Source organism: Eublepharis macularius, chromosome 16 (genome assembly GCF_028583425.1).
Source record: "Eublepharis macularius isolate TG4126 chromosome 16, MPM_Emac_v1.0, whole genome shotgun sequence".
Lineage (NCBI taxonomy): Eukaryota > Metazoa > Chordata > Lepidosauria > Squamata > Eublepharidae > Eublepharis > Eublepharis macularius.
This window is the reverse complement of record NC_072805.1, coordinates 16010627-16022634: the sequence shown is the minus strand read 5'-3', so window position 1 is coordinate 16022634 and position 12008 is coordinate 16010627. Positions and strand designations below refer to the sequence as shown.

The 12008-nt window shown below is 43.6% G+C and overlaps 2 protein-coding genes across 2 annotated transcripts in view; both read left to right on the top strand.

Moving 5' to 3' along the window:
- Positions 1-6510, top strand: part of LOC129344079 (fatty acyl-CoA hydrolase precursor, medium chain-like) — a 30665-nt gene extending 24155 nt beyond the window's left edge. Inside the window, exons 9-13 of the mRNA XM_055000574.1 lie at positions 999-1079; positions 2397-2544; positions 3840-3971; positions 5566-5638; positions 5740-6510. Coding sequence (XP_054856549.1) covers positions 999-1079; positions 2397-2544; positions 3840-3971; positions 5566-5638; positions 5740-5926 — 621 coding nt within the window. The 3' untranslated portion in view covers positions 5927-6510. The remainder of the gene's footprint in view (positions 1-998; positions 1080-2396; positions 2545-3839; positions 3972-5565; positions 5639-5739) is intronic.
- A 1858-nt stretch (positions 6511-8368) lies between these two features.
- The window catches only part of LOC129344076 (fatty acyl-CoA hydrolase precursor, medium chain-like), a 28102-nt gene continuing 24462 nt past the window's right edge, over positions 8369-12008 (top strand). The window contains exon 1 of the mRNA XM_055000568.1: positions 8369-8485. Within this exon, the coding sequence (XP_054856543.1) occupies positions 8425-8485 (61 nt within the window). The 5' untranslated portion in view covers positions 8369-8424. The remainder of the gene's footprint in view (positions 8486-12008) is intronic.

Genomic DNA, 12008 nt, shown 5'->3' with positions numbered 1-12008 from the left:
TGGTGAGCCGCTTTGAGTTCCCATTGGGAGCAGAAGTGGGAGTAAATGAAGGACATAAATAAAGTAAATAAATAAATAAACTTGATGTGTGCTGATGGCTAGGTTTCCAGCAGGAAGCTCCCAATACACCTCTGGTAGAAATGCATGTCAGCCACAGGGACTTTATAATATGTGAATCTGCCTTAACATAGATCAGACACGGGGAACATCTTGGAATGTCTTGCAGTTCTGTTTTGCCAAGTGCTTTCCACTCTACTCCCATTTCTTCTCCAGCCTTGTATTAACCATGTATTAACCACATCTTTGCAAAGGGGGGTTAAAAAAAGATAACAGGAGATGGGGTGTATAGCACTTTCACAGACGCTGAATAACTTTTGATCCTCTTGCAATGCACTTTAGCAATCATTTGCAAGTGGTTTTTCCCATTTCACACAGTAAAATCCAGTGCATTGAAAGTATGTTATTCAGCAGGTGTGAAAGTGCACCCAAAGCCAAGTTTAAGGTGTCAGATATAGTTTAGCCAGCTCCCCAGAAGGTAAGACGGGTGAGTGCATCCTTGTGCAAGTATGTCATCAGGTACAAGTCCATCATTTCAACAACAATGGCATAAAAAAAGATAAATTCAATGCTGAGAGGCTGTGGCTCAGTGGAGAAGCTTCCGCTTTGCATGCAGAGGGTCCCAGGTTCAATCCCCTGCATCTCCAGTTAAGAGGACCAGGCAGTAGGTGATGCAAAAACCTGGTCGAGGTGCTGGAGAGCTACTGCCAGTCTGAATAAATAATACTGACCTGATGGACAGATCGTTTGATTCAATACAAGGCAGCTTCATGTGTTCCTGTCTATGCAGTTCTGCAAAAGCTATTCGTGGATAACACTTGTTTTGTCCACGCATTATTTGAGTATTACCTTATATCTTCTGCTGCCATTGAAGTGGCATAATCTCACACTGAACAATATTGAATGCAAGTGCAAAAACATTATTATTTTTTTACACACAGATGGTGCATTCCCTAGATATAAAAGATGGTATAAATCGGGAGAACATCACGGCAGCATTCCAGGGTGTAGCCTCTGCGTGGGTAAGAGAGAAGCAGATACTCCATGCTTTTTGGACCGTGGAATGGCTTGTTTATGTACAAATTCCAAGATACCTGGAAATAATTAAGACAAATATTATAGACCCTTTGAAAAAATGCAGGGAAGATCTAATTATGCAGATATCTTGGTGTTCTCTGTTTTGACCATCAGAGACGAGCTCTGAGTTTGTAAATTGGTAATATGGGGGTGGGTGCACAAGGATGTGGGGTAAAGTTGCCAACCTCCAAGTAGGGCCTGGGATCACCCAGAATCACAACTGATCTCCAGATGACAGAGATCAGTTCCCTCAGAGGAAATGGCTGCTTTGGAGGGCAAACTCTGTGGCATCACGTCTCTGTTGAGCTCCTTCCCTTCCCCAAGCCCTGCCCTTCCCAAGCTCCACTCCCAAATCTCCAGGAATTTCTCCACCTTGAGTTAGCAATCCTTAAGTTCCGGTGCGTATGCAGGAGAGAAAATAATAAAATCATGCACTTGCTTTATATTTAGAAAAGAAATGAGAGGTATTTATTGAAGGAACTCCACACTCTGATAGGAAAGGAGGAGAAAGAGATCCTAACTACCTATCTAGTCTAAGGATGGAGATGGATGCCAGGACAAGGCCTACATCTATGCTGCCAAGATGGACGGAGGAGGAGAAAAGTGTTGCCTGGAACAATGCCAGGGAAAGGGAGGAAGTCAGGAGGAGGAAATCCTGAGAATAGCAATCTACATATCAAAGGACAGTCAGAGTAATAAACAGTAAAGAGAGTGCCCTGACTTCTCTATCTTTCTAACTCTTTGGTTTGTCCCCCTCTGAAACCGGAGGAAAGAGACAGCATTAAACCCTCCTCTTCAAACAGAATATATCCAATTTGGAGAATATGGCTTCACTAACAACTCAGCCCATTTTTAAAAAATGGACTCTAGAAAACAGAGCACAGGAATGCTGCCAGGGTGACGCAATGGGCCCTGGAGTGCTCTTGTGCTCCACAGCAGACAGTTTTCGGCCCCAAATGGGCCCTATTGAGCCTCAAGTGAGCCAAAATAGGCCTGCTGTGGAGCACAGGAGCACTCCAGAGCTGACCGTGCTGCCCTGGCAACATTCCTGTGCTCCACAGCAGCCTGATTTCAGCCTCCAATGGACCGAAATCGGGCCGCTGCCGAGCGCAGGAGCACTACAGGGCTCCTCGCACCGCTCCAGGGCCTGCTTGGGGCCTGCTGCAGGGCTGTCACTGCTCTGGGCCTTCCCACCGCCACTACCGGTGCTATAAACAGTGCTATAACACCCTCAACATGCCTGCCATTTCCTTTCATTTCAGGGGCTGTCACCTGAATCTCTGCAGGAGGTATTGGATGAGTATCTGGGAGACACGGAAGACCGTATCCAATTACGAGACCGCTTCCGAGATCTGATGGGAGACGTCCTCTTTGTCATTCCAGCTATTCAAACAGCCAGAATCCATAGAGGTGAGTTTTCTGAAGTAACAGAACTCTCACAGCGGACATATAGATCCCTCTTGGCCAAAATTCTCACTGTTTTTCATATTTGGATTTCACTGTCAAAATGTAGATCTTTTTCATAAAGGCATACTATATGTGCCGCGAGGGTTTTTTCAGAGAAGACCATCTCTTTAGTACAATCACACAGATGTGGGAAGGGTCTCCAATCTAAACAGTAAAAGGAGTGCTCAGGTAACCATAATCAAACTCATAATAAAACGTCTTTGGTTACCTACTTATATGCTTCTGGGCTCATTTTAAGGTATGGATTCTAAAGTCCTGAGGCTCAGATTGGGCCACCTCCCCTGTACGAACCTGTGCTCCAATTTAGATCCTTTCAGAATTTTTTCCTGGTTGTTCACAGATTGAATAAATTAGCCACAGACTGTTTGCAAGCGTTTTTGACCATGGCACCAACCCTCTGGATTATTTTCCAAGAGGCAGGCTAGTGGAGCCAATGTAAAGCAGTTCTGTTTTGCGGGGCTTTGACAGAGTTTGACATCTTTAGCTGATGGCTATTTGGAGGGATTTATAAATTAGGGGATGTTGCATTAATGTTTGATTTGCTGTTTATACTATTGAATATCTTTCTGCGCCGTGCTTATTTGTCGCACACTGTGAGCTTCTGTGGACAATGGGAAAGGTGGGATGCAGATGCTGTAATAACTAGGGATGAATAATGAATCTACACAAAGAGGCAGACAATCCCTGCTCTGAAACTGCTTTTAAAATGCAATTTTGAATCATGATGACTTTAAACTCAATTTTTAATTGGTGGAGGTGGGGGTGGGGGAGTAAGTAACAGAGCCTAAATTCATTCCCATTTATGAATAGCATTGACCACCTTTGCTGACACACTTGGCTCATGTCAAGTTTGCTTGTCGAGAGATTTCAGAATGGGCCAAAGGTGGACATTCAATAAACAGCTCTCTCCACCCCCCACTTCAGCTTTCACGTGTGGTCATAAGCAGCAGAGGATAACTAGGGTTTGGGGTGGGGTGGGATATCCAAGCTCCACCAGTCAAAATTACATCTTTTAAATTAGTAAGCTTTTCATATCAGGTCTACTGTCAATATTCCAAAGGGCACAATCCCCATTCAAAGAGTTAGGGCTTTTCTACACCGCGTTTTTTCTACAGCTCAGTTTCTTATTTATGTCATTTATTTATGTCTTGACTTCACAGACAACCTTTGCAGTAGTCTGAAATAACACAGGAACCTGTTTACTAATGGACTTATTCTCTTTCTATTTTTTTCTCAAGATTCTGGTGCTCCTGTCTACTTTTATGAATTCCAGCACCGGCCCAATATGTACAAAGATATTAAGCCAGATTTTGTGAAGGCAGACCATGGCGATGAACTTGGCTTTGTTTTCGGATGGCCAATATTAAAAGGTAAATCAGCCTTCATGAGTAAGGGTATGATTATGGATTAATTTAATACTGGGCAAGCTTCAGAATTGCATTGGTGGTTTGTAGCATTCATATTACAGTGATTATCCTCCAAGAAATTCCCAGTGGGAATTACCACAACAGTATACAGAAACATAAAATTCAGCTAGGGGGGAGGGAAGCATAAAACCAGAAATACAAACCAGCAAGAACCAAAATACAGGTCCTAATCAGAATTGATCCTGTCTGTAAGTGGATAGCTTCCTGTAATCCAACACAGAAAAATCTTTCCCAGTCCAACTATTATCCTCCAAGACTTTTCCCACTCTCTTTGATGTTTTCAAGACTGAAGGCCTGAAAACATTAAAAAGCACCCTGCATTCAAACCAAGCCGCCATCCTGATACTTCCAGGAAGGATCTCCATGTTGGGGTCTGATGATCTGCTCCTCCAGTGTTCCCGCCCAGGATCCAGCATTCAGGGCTATCCTGCTTCTGAACAGGGCATTGAGCTCCCATGACTAGACATGGGCATGAACCGCATTATGAACCAAAACAACCCATGAACCGCCTGATCATCTGTTTGTGATCCAGCAGTTCGTGAGGGTCCATGGCCAACGAACCAGGGTTCGTTGGAAGCCCAGTTTGTTGTGTTCACCTGCGGTTCGTGAAGCCAGACAGTCAGGCACCATCAATCAATTCCCCTGAAAACGGAGTTGGGGGAATACCTGTACTCTGTCTGCATTCCTTCTGTTGCCCTGGAAACCCAAATCGAAGCCCAGCTTACCTTGATCGGCAGGTCTTCCTTCCAACCATGGAGCTGCAAATTGGTTACAATTGGTTACATGGGAGAAGACCCCCGGGGGAGGGAGGAGCAAGGGGGTGTTCTGTAGCCATGGGCATTCCAATCTCATCCCTGCAAACCCTGATAGGCAGTTCTGATGGCCAACCCCTTGTACACTGGGCCAACGTCAACTGGTGACTCTAATTGTATCGAGTGGGAGTTTCCTGAGGGCCTCGGATTGGAGAGGGTATAACTCCACGATCCCTATTGCAATCTTAACCAAACTTGGTTGCTGGCTGGAGGAGAGCCTGCTAAACACTCCCTGGGAATATGGACTCTCTAAGTGCAACAGTTCTGAGCCCCACGAACCACAAACTGGTTCGGTAATGGGAAATGTTCGTTTCGTTTCATTTGTTCAGGTTCGTTGGCGGCACCGAACCACGAACCACAGGTTCGTTGGGTTTTTTTGGTTCGTGCCCATGTCTACCCATGACAAAGAACCCTGCAAATATGTCTAATTCTTTTAAAATAGCGATACCTAAGCTACGGCTGCCACCCCATCCCATGAATTCCAAGTTAATTGTACACATGAAGCTGCCTTCTCCTGAGTCACATCTTGGTCTGTCAAAATCAGTCTTGTCTACTCCAACTGGCAGCAGCTCCCCAGGGTCTCAGGAAGAGTCCTTTCAGATCATCCATTACTTTCAAACTAGGCAGGGATTGAACCTGGAACCTTCTGCAGGCAAAGGAGGAGATGCAACAATACGGAGCCATGGAGACTATTTTCCCTTTTGTCTCTCCTGTCCCATCTTCAGGTGATGATTCAGAGGATGAGAAAAAGCTCAGCAAGACAGTCATGAAATACTGGGCCAACTTTGCTCGCACAGGGTGAGATTCCTGGCTATTTCGAACCGGTGTAGCTCAGTCGCTTTAAGTTGCAGATAATACCCATATTCCAAATGCAAATTTTGTTTCTGATATTTTTCTAGAAATCCAAACAGTGAAGGTTTGGTGGAGTGGCCACGCTATGACCAGAATGAAGGATATCTGGAGCTGAACCTGCAGCAACGGAAAGCAGAGAAACTGAAAAAGGACCGGGTTGATTTCTGGGTTGAGATCTTGCATGACAAAACAAAGAAAACCACAAAAGAAAAGGAAACACGTGTGGATCTCTAGCTGGCAATGTGATTTGCTGGTTTGCTATTGTCTTGAGACATCAAATACTTAAATGATAACTGAAAACTGTATTTGTCAAAGTGTGCCTTAGCCCTGAAGGCAGAGAAATAATCAGAGGCTTTGACTGCTATCCTTTATCAACCAGAAATTTTGTGTGATTTTGATCAGCATTTAGGAAGTGCTGTCAGGGAATTTGGCTACAAGGTGGAGGTTACTAATTAATGCTGTTGGTGAATTTTAAGAACTGAAATCAGGGCTGATATGACAAACTTCTGGTTTTTATATTTTTAAAGGAAGAGACTCAGTGTTCATCTTCATCCCAGGAGCCTCTGGGGTATCTTTTTAAAAACTTTTTATTTTTAAATTTAATAAATTCAAGAAACAAAATTAACATGCAACATTAATAACAATTCCATCATTTAATGTTTAACATTCAACCATAACATTTTTAGTATGAAGGGTTGTGCATATCACCGATTTAATAAAATAACAAAATTTGAATATTTTTTTGGCATGCTTGTGTTTGTGAATGTATAGTTTGTGATATAATTAAAGAAGGGGAACCATCTTTCCATGAAACTTGATTGATAGTCTGGATTGTCCTTTGTGATTAGTTGTTCTGCTATTTTGTCCATTGCAACTTTATCTGTCCACTGTGTGATTGTTGGTATTTTGTTGGTTTTCCACATTTGTGCTGTAAGAAGTTTAGTGGCCATTATTAGTAGAGCTATCAGCTCTTTTCTTAAAGTTGGTAACAATGAGTGGTTCCAGAGGTTGAAAAGTATGGTTTCAGCATTGTATGGGATTTTTTTCGCAATAGATTCTATAGTTTGTACAATTTTTTTCCAAAACGCTTTAATTTTTACACACAACCACGAGCAATGTATAAAAGTTCCAGTTTGCCCACATCCTTTCTAACATGGGGGATCATTACCATTTTTATAGTAGTGTAAAATTAAAGGTGTAAGATACCATCTAGTGGTTAATTTAAAATCTTGCAATCTAATGTTTAAAGATTTAGATACATACATACACACATATATGTATGTATATGTATCCATTGATTTTGGTTCAATGTTGTCTTGCAGTCTTTTTGCCATTCTTTTTGTTTGGAGTAACCCTTAACCATTGTTCTTGATTCAGTTGTTTTATATAATTGAGATTAATCCTTTGTTTTGAACACTTATTTTTTATTATAATTTCAAAAGGCTTCAGTTCTCTATAAATTATTTTTGCTAAGTCCACTTTGGTTACCACATGGTGGACATGGTGATACTGCAGCCAAGGTATTGTAATGCTGTTTTGGCATCCTACTTGATTTTTTTGGCAAAATATACCCTTTTGAATGATGTTGCAAAGTCTAGTTATGCCCGCTTTCCTCTAGATTCTATAGGCTCCGGATAAAAGGCGAGTCGTCATCAATATGGCTTGCCTTTTATATAAGAGGATTTTGTTTACTTTATTTACAGTCTGCCTTTCTCAAGGCAGATTACACACAGTAAATCGATACAATCAACAGGATGTGACATCCAATGAACAACGCAATAGGATTTGGATTGTAGGGATCTGAAGCCAAGCAGAAATCTGAAAACAAAACTGAAGCAAAGGTATCAACATGATGCATTAAACAATGCAAACATTGCATAGTAGGATCCTACTTACCGCAACAGACAGCACAAACGATACACAGTAGGAGTAAAGACCATAGTCCCTAACCCCTTACTCGAGTATCTTCCTGAACCATTTTGTTACAACTCTGTTACCTGTAGCCTCCAAAGTGGGCCCAGTGCATCATGGTAGCCATTGCATGGTGGCACCCACTCAAAAGGCCAAAAGTGTCCGTGGGGTCAACAAAACGGGGAATCACGAACTTTCATTAGTGCATAAGGTGGGTGTCTTTATACTTTCCCCCGCCTTGCATTTCACTAGAGGCTCTCAACTTGCAGTGATGATAATTCACATTTTATAGAATATGAAAGCCCTTCCCATATTCTGTTTTGTTGCAGTCCTTAAAACCATCCTGTATGGCTGCAGATCTGTTGCCATATACAGTAGATGGGGGAGTGGGCACTAAGGTCAAGAAGGCCACCCGCATGGCAGAGGAGATTCATATCCAAGGACTTCCAGATTTACAGTACCAGATTTGTCCTCCATGATTTTTTAGCTCATTTCCTGGGATTCGCAGAGCAGCTTTTAATAAAAGCATGCTAAACTGGCAACTTGCAATTAACCCTGGTGTGTCCTCCTGTGGCCCAATCACTGCTCAAGAATAAATTCACCTAGTGGTTTCTAGAGCTCTTTCTCTGTTGTGGTTCTTTTGAGTTGTTTGAAATCCTTTTGACTGCCAGAGAAGGCGGAGCTACTTTTCTGGCCCATTTCCAATAACCTGCCAAGGGCTGAAGTTCTATTATCTATCTCAAGAGAACCTTGGACTTCAGCAGACTATCGGAAGATATCCACCACTTGCATTACAGGTGCCTCTGGGCAGACTCACCACCATGTCAAGTGGAAAAGGGCTTTGGTTGGTCCTGCTGATCTTTGCTGCATGGGTAGCGGAAGGTAAGATTTTTAAAGAGGGAGAAACTGGTTGGGTTATTTTGTTTTGGGTCCTTGTTGCAGAAATAGAACAGACAAAAAATGGCATTGTTTGGAGAAGGGCTTGCATGGGTGATGATGATGATGATGATTATAACAACAACAACATTCGATTTATATACCGCCCTTCAGGACAACTTAATGCCCACTCAGAGCAGTTTACAAAGTATGTCATCATTATCCCCACAACAAAACTCCCTGTGAGGTGGGTGGGGCTGAGAGAGCTCCGAGAAGCTGTGACTAGCCCAAGGTCACCCAGCTGGCTTCAAGTGGAGGAGTGGGGAATCAAACTCCACATTAGGGTCCGGCGCTCTTAACCACTACACCATACTGGCTCTCTTGAATCTATTACCCTTAATATCATGACACAGAAATCTAGTGGCACCTTAAAGACTAGCAACATTTATTTCAGCTTGAGTTTTCGTGAGTCACAGCTCAGTTCATCAGATGCCTAGAAATGTACATCCATCAAGCTGGCTTAAATACTCACAAGAACGCAAGGGTGTTTAACCTAGCTTGACTGATGTTGAGTTCTATGCATCTGAGGAAGTGAGCTTCGAGTCACAAAAGCTCACACTGAAAAAAATGTTCCTAATCTTTAAGATGCTAATTCGGCCATAACAGACTAACACGGCTTCCTCTATGGAACTGTTATCTTTAGGATAATATGCCCACTAACCCAGAGGTACAGGCAGCGTGCATTTCTTCCTAAGGGTTCTAAAATCTGTTCCATGGTCATTAATTTGGAAGACCATATCACTATGCGTAGTTTTCATACCAAGCTTGACTACAAATTATCTGCACATTTGTATCAAAAATGCCATTTGTAGTGTAATCCTCAGAAGTTACATACTTTTAAGCCCACAGACTTCAACAGACTTAGAAGGGCATAACTTCAGTTAAGATTGCACTGTTCCGTAGACATTGTCTTATCTATGCTGAGATTTTGCCCTTGCCCTTTGGCAGAAGCTGGAATATTGGCCTGAAGCTGAGTGGCTGTTTGGAAACAGCCACTCAGCATAGAGTGGCTCTTTCCCTTTAAATCGATTCCCTCTGTGGCTTACCAAGGCTAAAAAAGTCTGTTCCAACTAGTGCCACTCTGCATACCAGGGTGCATTTCAGGGATCTCTGCTCTCCTGTGACATGATGACGACACTTGCATAACGAGGGGGTTGGGGGTGGAGGGAGGCAACTAAAATAAAACCTGATGGTAAAACAATGAAATGTCAAATTCTTGTTACTTGACCTGTTAGGAAACATTAAGAAAGAAAACCAGGATGGGGCAAAATTGTACAGGGCAAAAATTCAGATACTCCTCCTTTTTTTAACTGAGTAGTTTAAAATGAAGATATTCGTGTGTATTTTATTTATTATTTATCTAATTCAATTTGTATTCCGCCCTTCCCACAGCCTGCAGGCTCAGGGCAGATCACATACATCTAAAACACACAATAATAATTTACATTAGATACATTTAAAATCACTTAAAACAATAATACAATATTTAAATATTTTAAAAATCTATATAAGGCAGCACCAAAACAATCAATCGCTGTTACCCATCAATCAATAGTTCACATTCAGCAGAGCAGCCATTAGGTGGTGGATGGTTCTATACAGGGAGGGACTCAATGTCCTCTATTTGGACGTCTTACAGGCCCGGTGGAAGGATAGCAAATCCTGCCGGTCCCTGGTCTCATTTGACAGAGCATTCCATCAGGTTGGAGCCAGGATCGAAAAGGCCCTGGCTCTGGTTGAGGCCAGGTGGGCCTCCCTGGGACCAGGGACCACTCGTAGTTGCTTATCTCCTGACTGGCGTGTCTCTGGGGCACATATGGGGAAAGGCAGTCCTACAGATACTCAGGTCCTGGTCCACATAGGGAGGTACCAAAACCTTGAATCTGATTCGGTACTCCACTGGTAACCAATGCAGCTGGCGTAATACTGGTGTTATATGTGCACCTCCAGACACTCCGGTGATGACATGCACTACTGCATTTTGGATCAGTTGTAACCGCCGGATCAGACCCTGCATAGAGCATGTTACAGTAGTCTAACCTAGAGGTGACCATTGCTTGGACCACTGTAGTTAAATTGTGGGTCGAAAGATAAGGGGGCAGCTGCCTGGTCTGCTGAAGATAGATAAACAAGGACCTGGCAACTGCTGTGACCTGGGCCTCCATGTTCAGTGAGGCATCCAGGACCACCCCCAGGCTCCTGACTCTCAAAGCTGGCATAAGCGGCACTGCATTGAGGGCTGGGACCCAGAGCCCCAAATCCACGCACCCACGACTCAAGTACAGGACCTCCGTCTTCGTGAGATTGAATTTCAGCCAACTCTGTCTCAACTATCCAGCCACGGCTTTAAAAGCATGCTCCAGGGCATCTGGGGCTGAGCCAGGCCGTCCGTCCATCATCAGGTATAACTGGGTATCATCCGCATACTGATGACACCCAAGTCCAAAACTTCACACCAGCTAGGTGAGAGGACGCATGTAGATATTAAACAGCAGTGGGGAGAGTATTGCTCCCTGTGGTACTCCATATACCAGTGGACAGCAGGATGACAACTTCTCCCCCTGTGCCACCCTCTGTCCTCGACCATGAAGGAGACAAGCCACTGTAATGCTGTCCCTTGAATCCCCACATCGGCAAGGCACTGGGTTAGAAGATCATAATCGACCATATCAAACACTGCCAAGGGATCTAGTAATATCAGCAGCGCCGATCCGCCTCGATCCAGCTGTCTGCGAAGATCATCTGTAAGGGCGACCAGCAATGTCTCCGTCCCATATCCCGGGTGACAACCGGACTGGAAGGGGTCCAAGGTTGAGGTATCCTTTAGGAAACTCTGCAACTGTTTCTCCGCTGCCAGCTCAATCACCTTACCCAGAAATGGGAGGTTCAAAACTGGGTGGTAACTGACTGGGTCGGTGGGATCCAGTGAAGGTTTCCTCAGCAGGGGCTGTACCACAGCCTCCCTCAACACCCCAGGAAAAATCCCAGAGCTCAAGGACAGATTAATAATAGCCTCCAAGGTACCCCATAGTTCGTCCATAGTTTCACCAGCCACGACGGACACTGGTCCAGGTGGCATGTGGTAGGCCTCATCACATGGTGGTGAAATTGCTTGTGTGCATATTGGTCAAGGAAATGTATTTGGAGTGCATTTACAAAGCAGGGAGCAAGCGTGTTGCTGTCCATGTGTTGTTTCTACATGTCCATGTTGGCACAGGAGTCAATTGCTGAAATTTAAGATTCAAATACCTTTTTTTTGTACTACTGTATGCCTTACGGAATAATAAACAGTGGAGAAGGAGGAGAAAGGAGGCATTTGTGATGTTTGGAATTAAAGGTGCTTAGCAGTGCATTGCTCAGGCGGAGTTACGCCCTTCTAAGCCTATTGACTTCAGTGCTGTTATCAAGGGTAACTCAGATTAATATTTTACTTTAAATGGTGTAGAGAAAGCTGAACCTAAGAAGACTT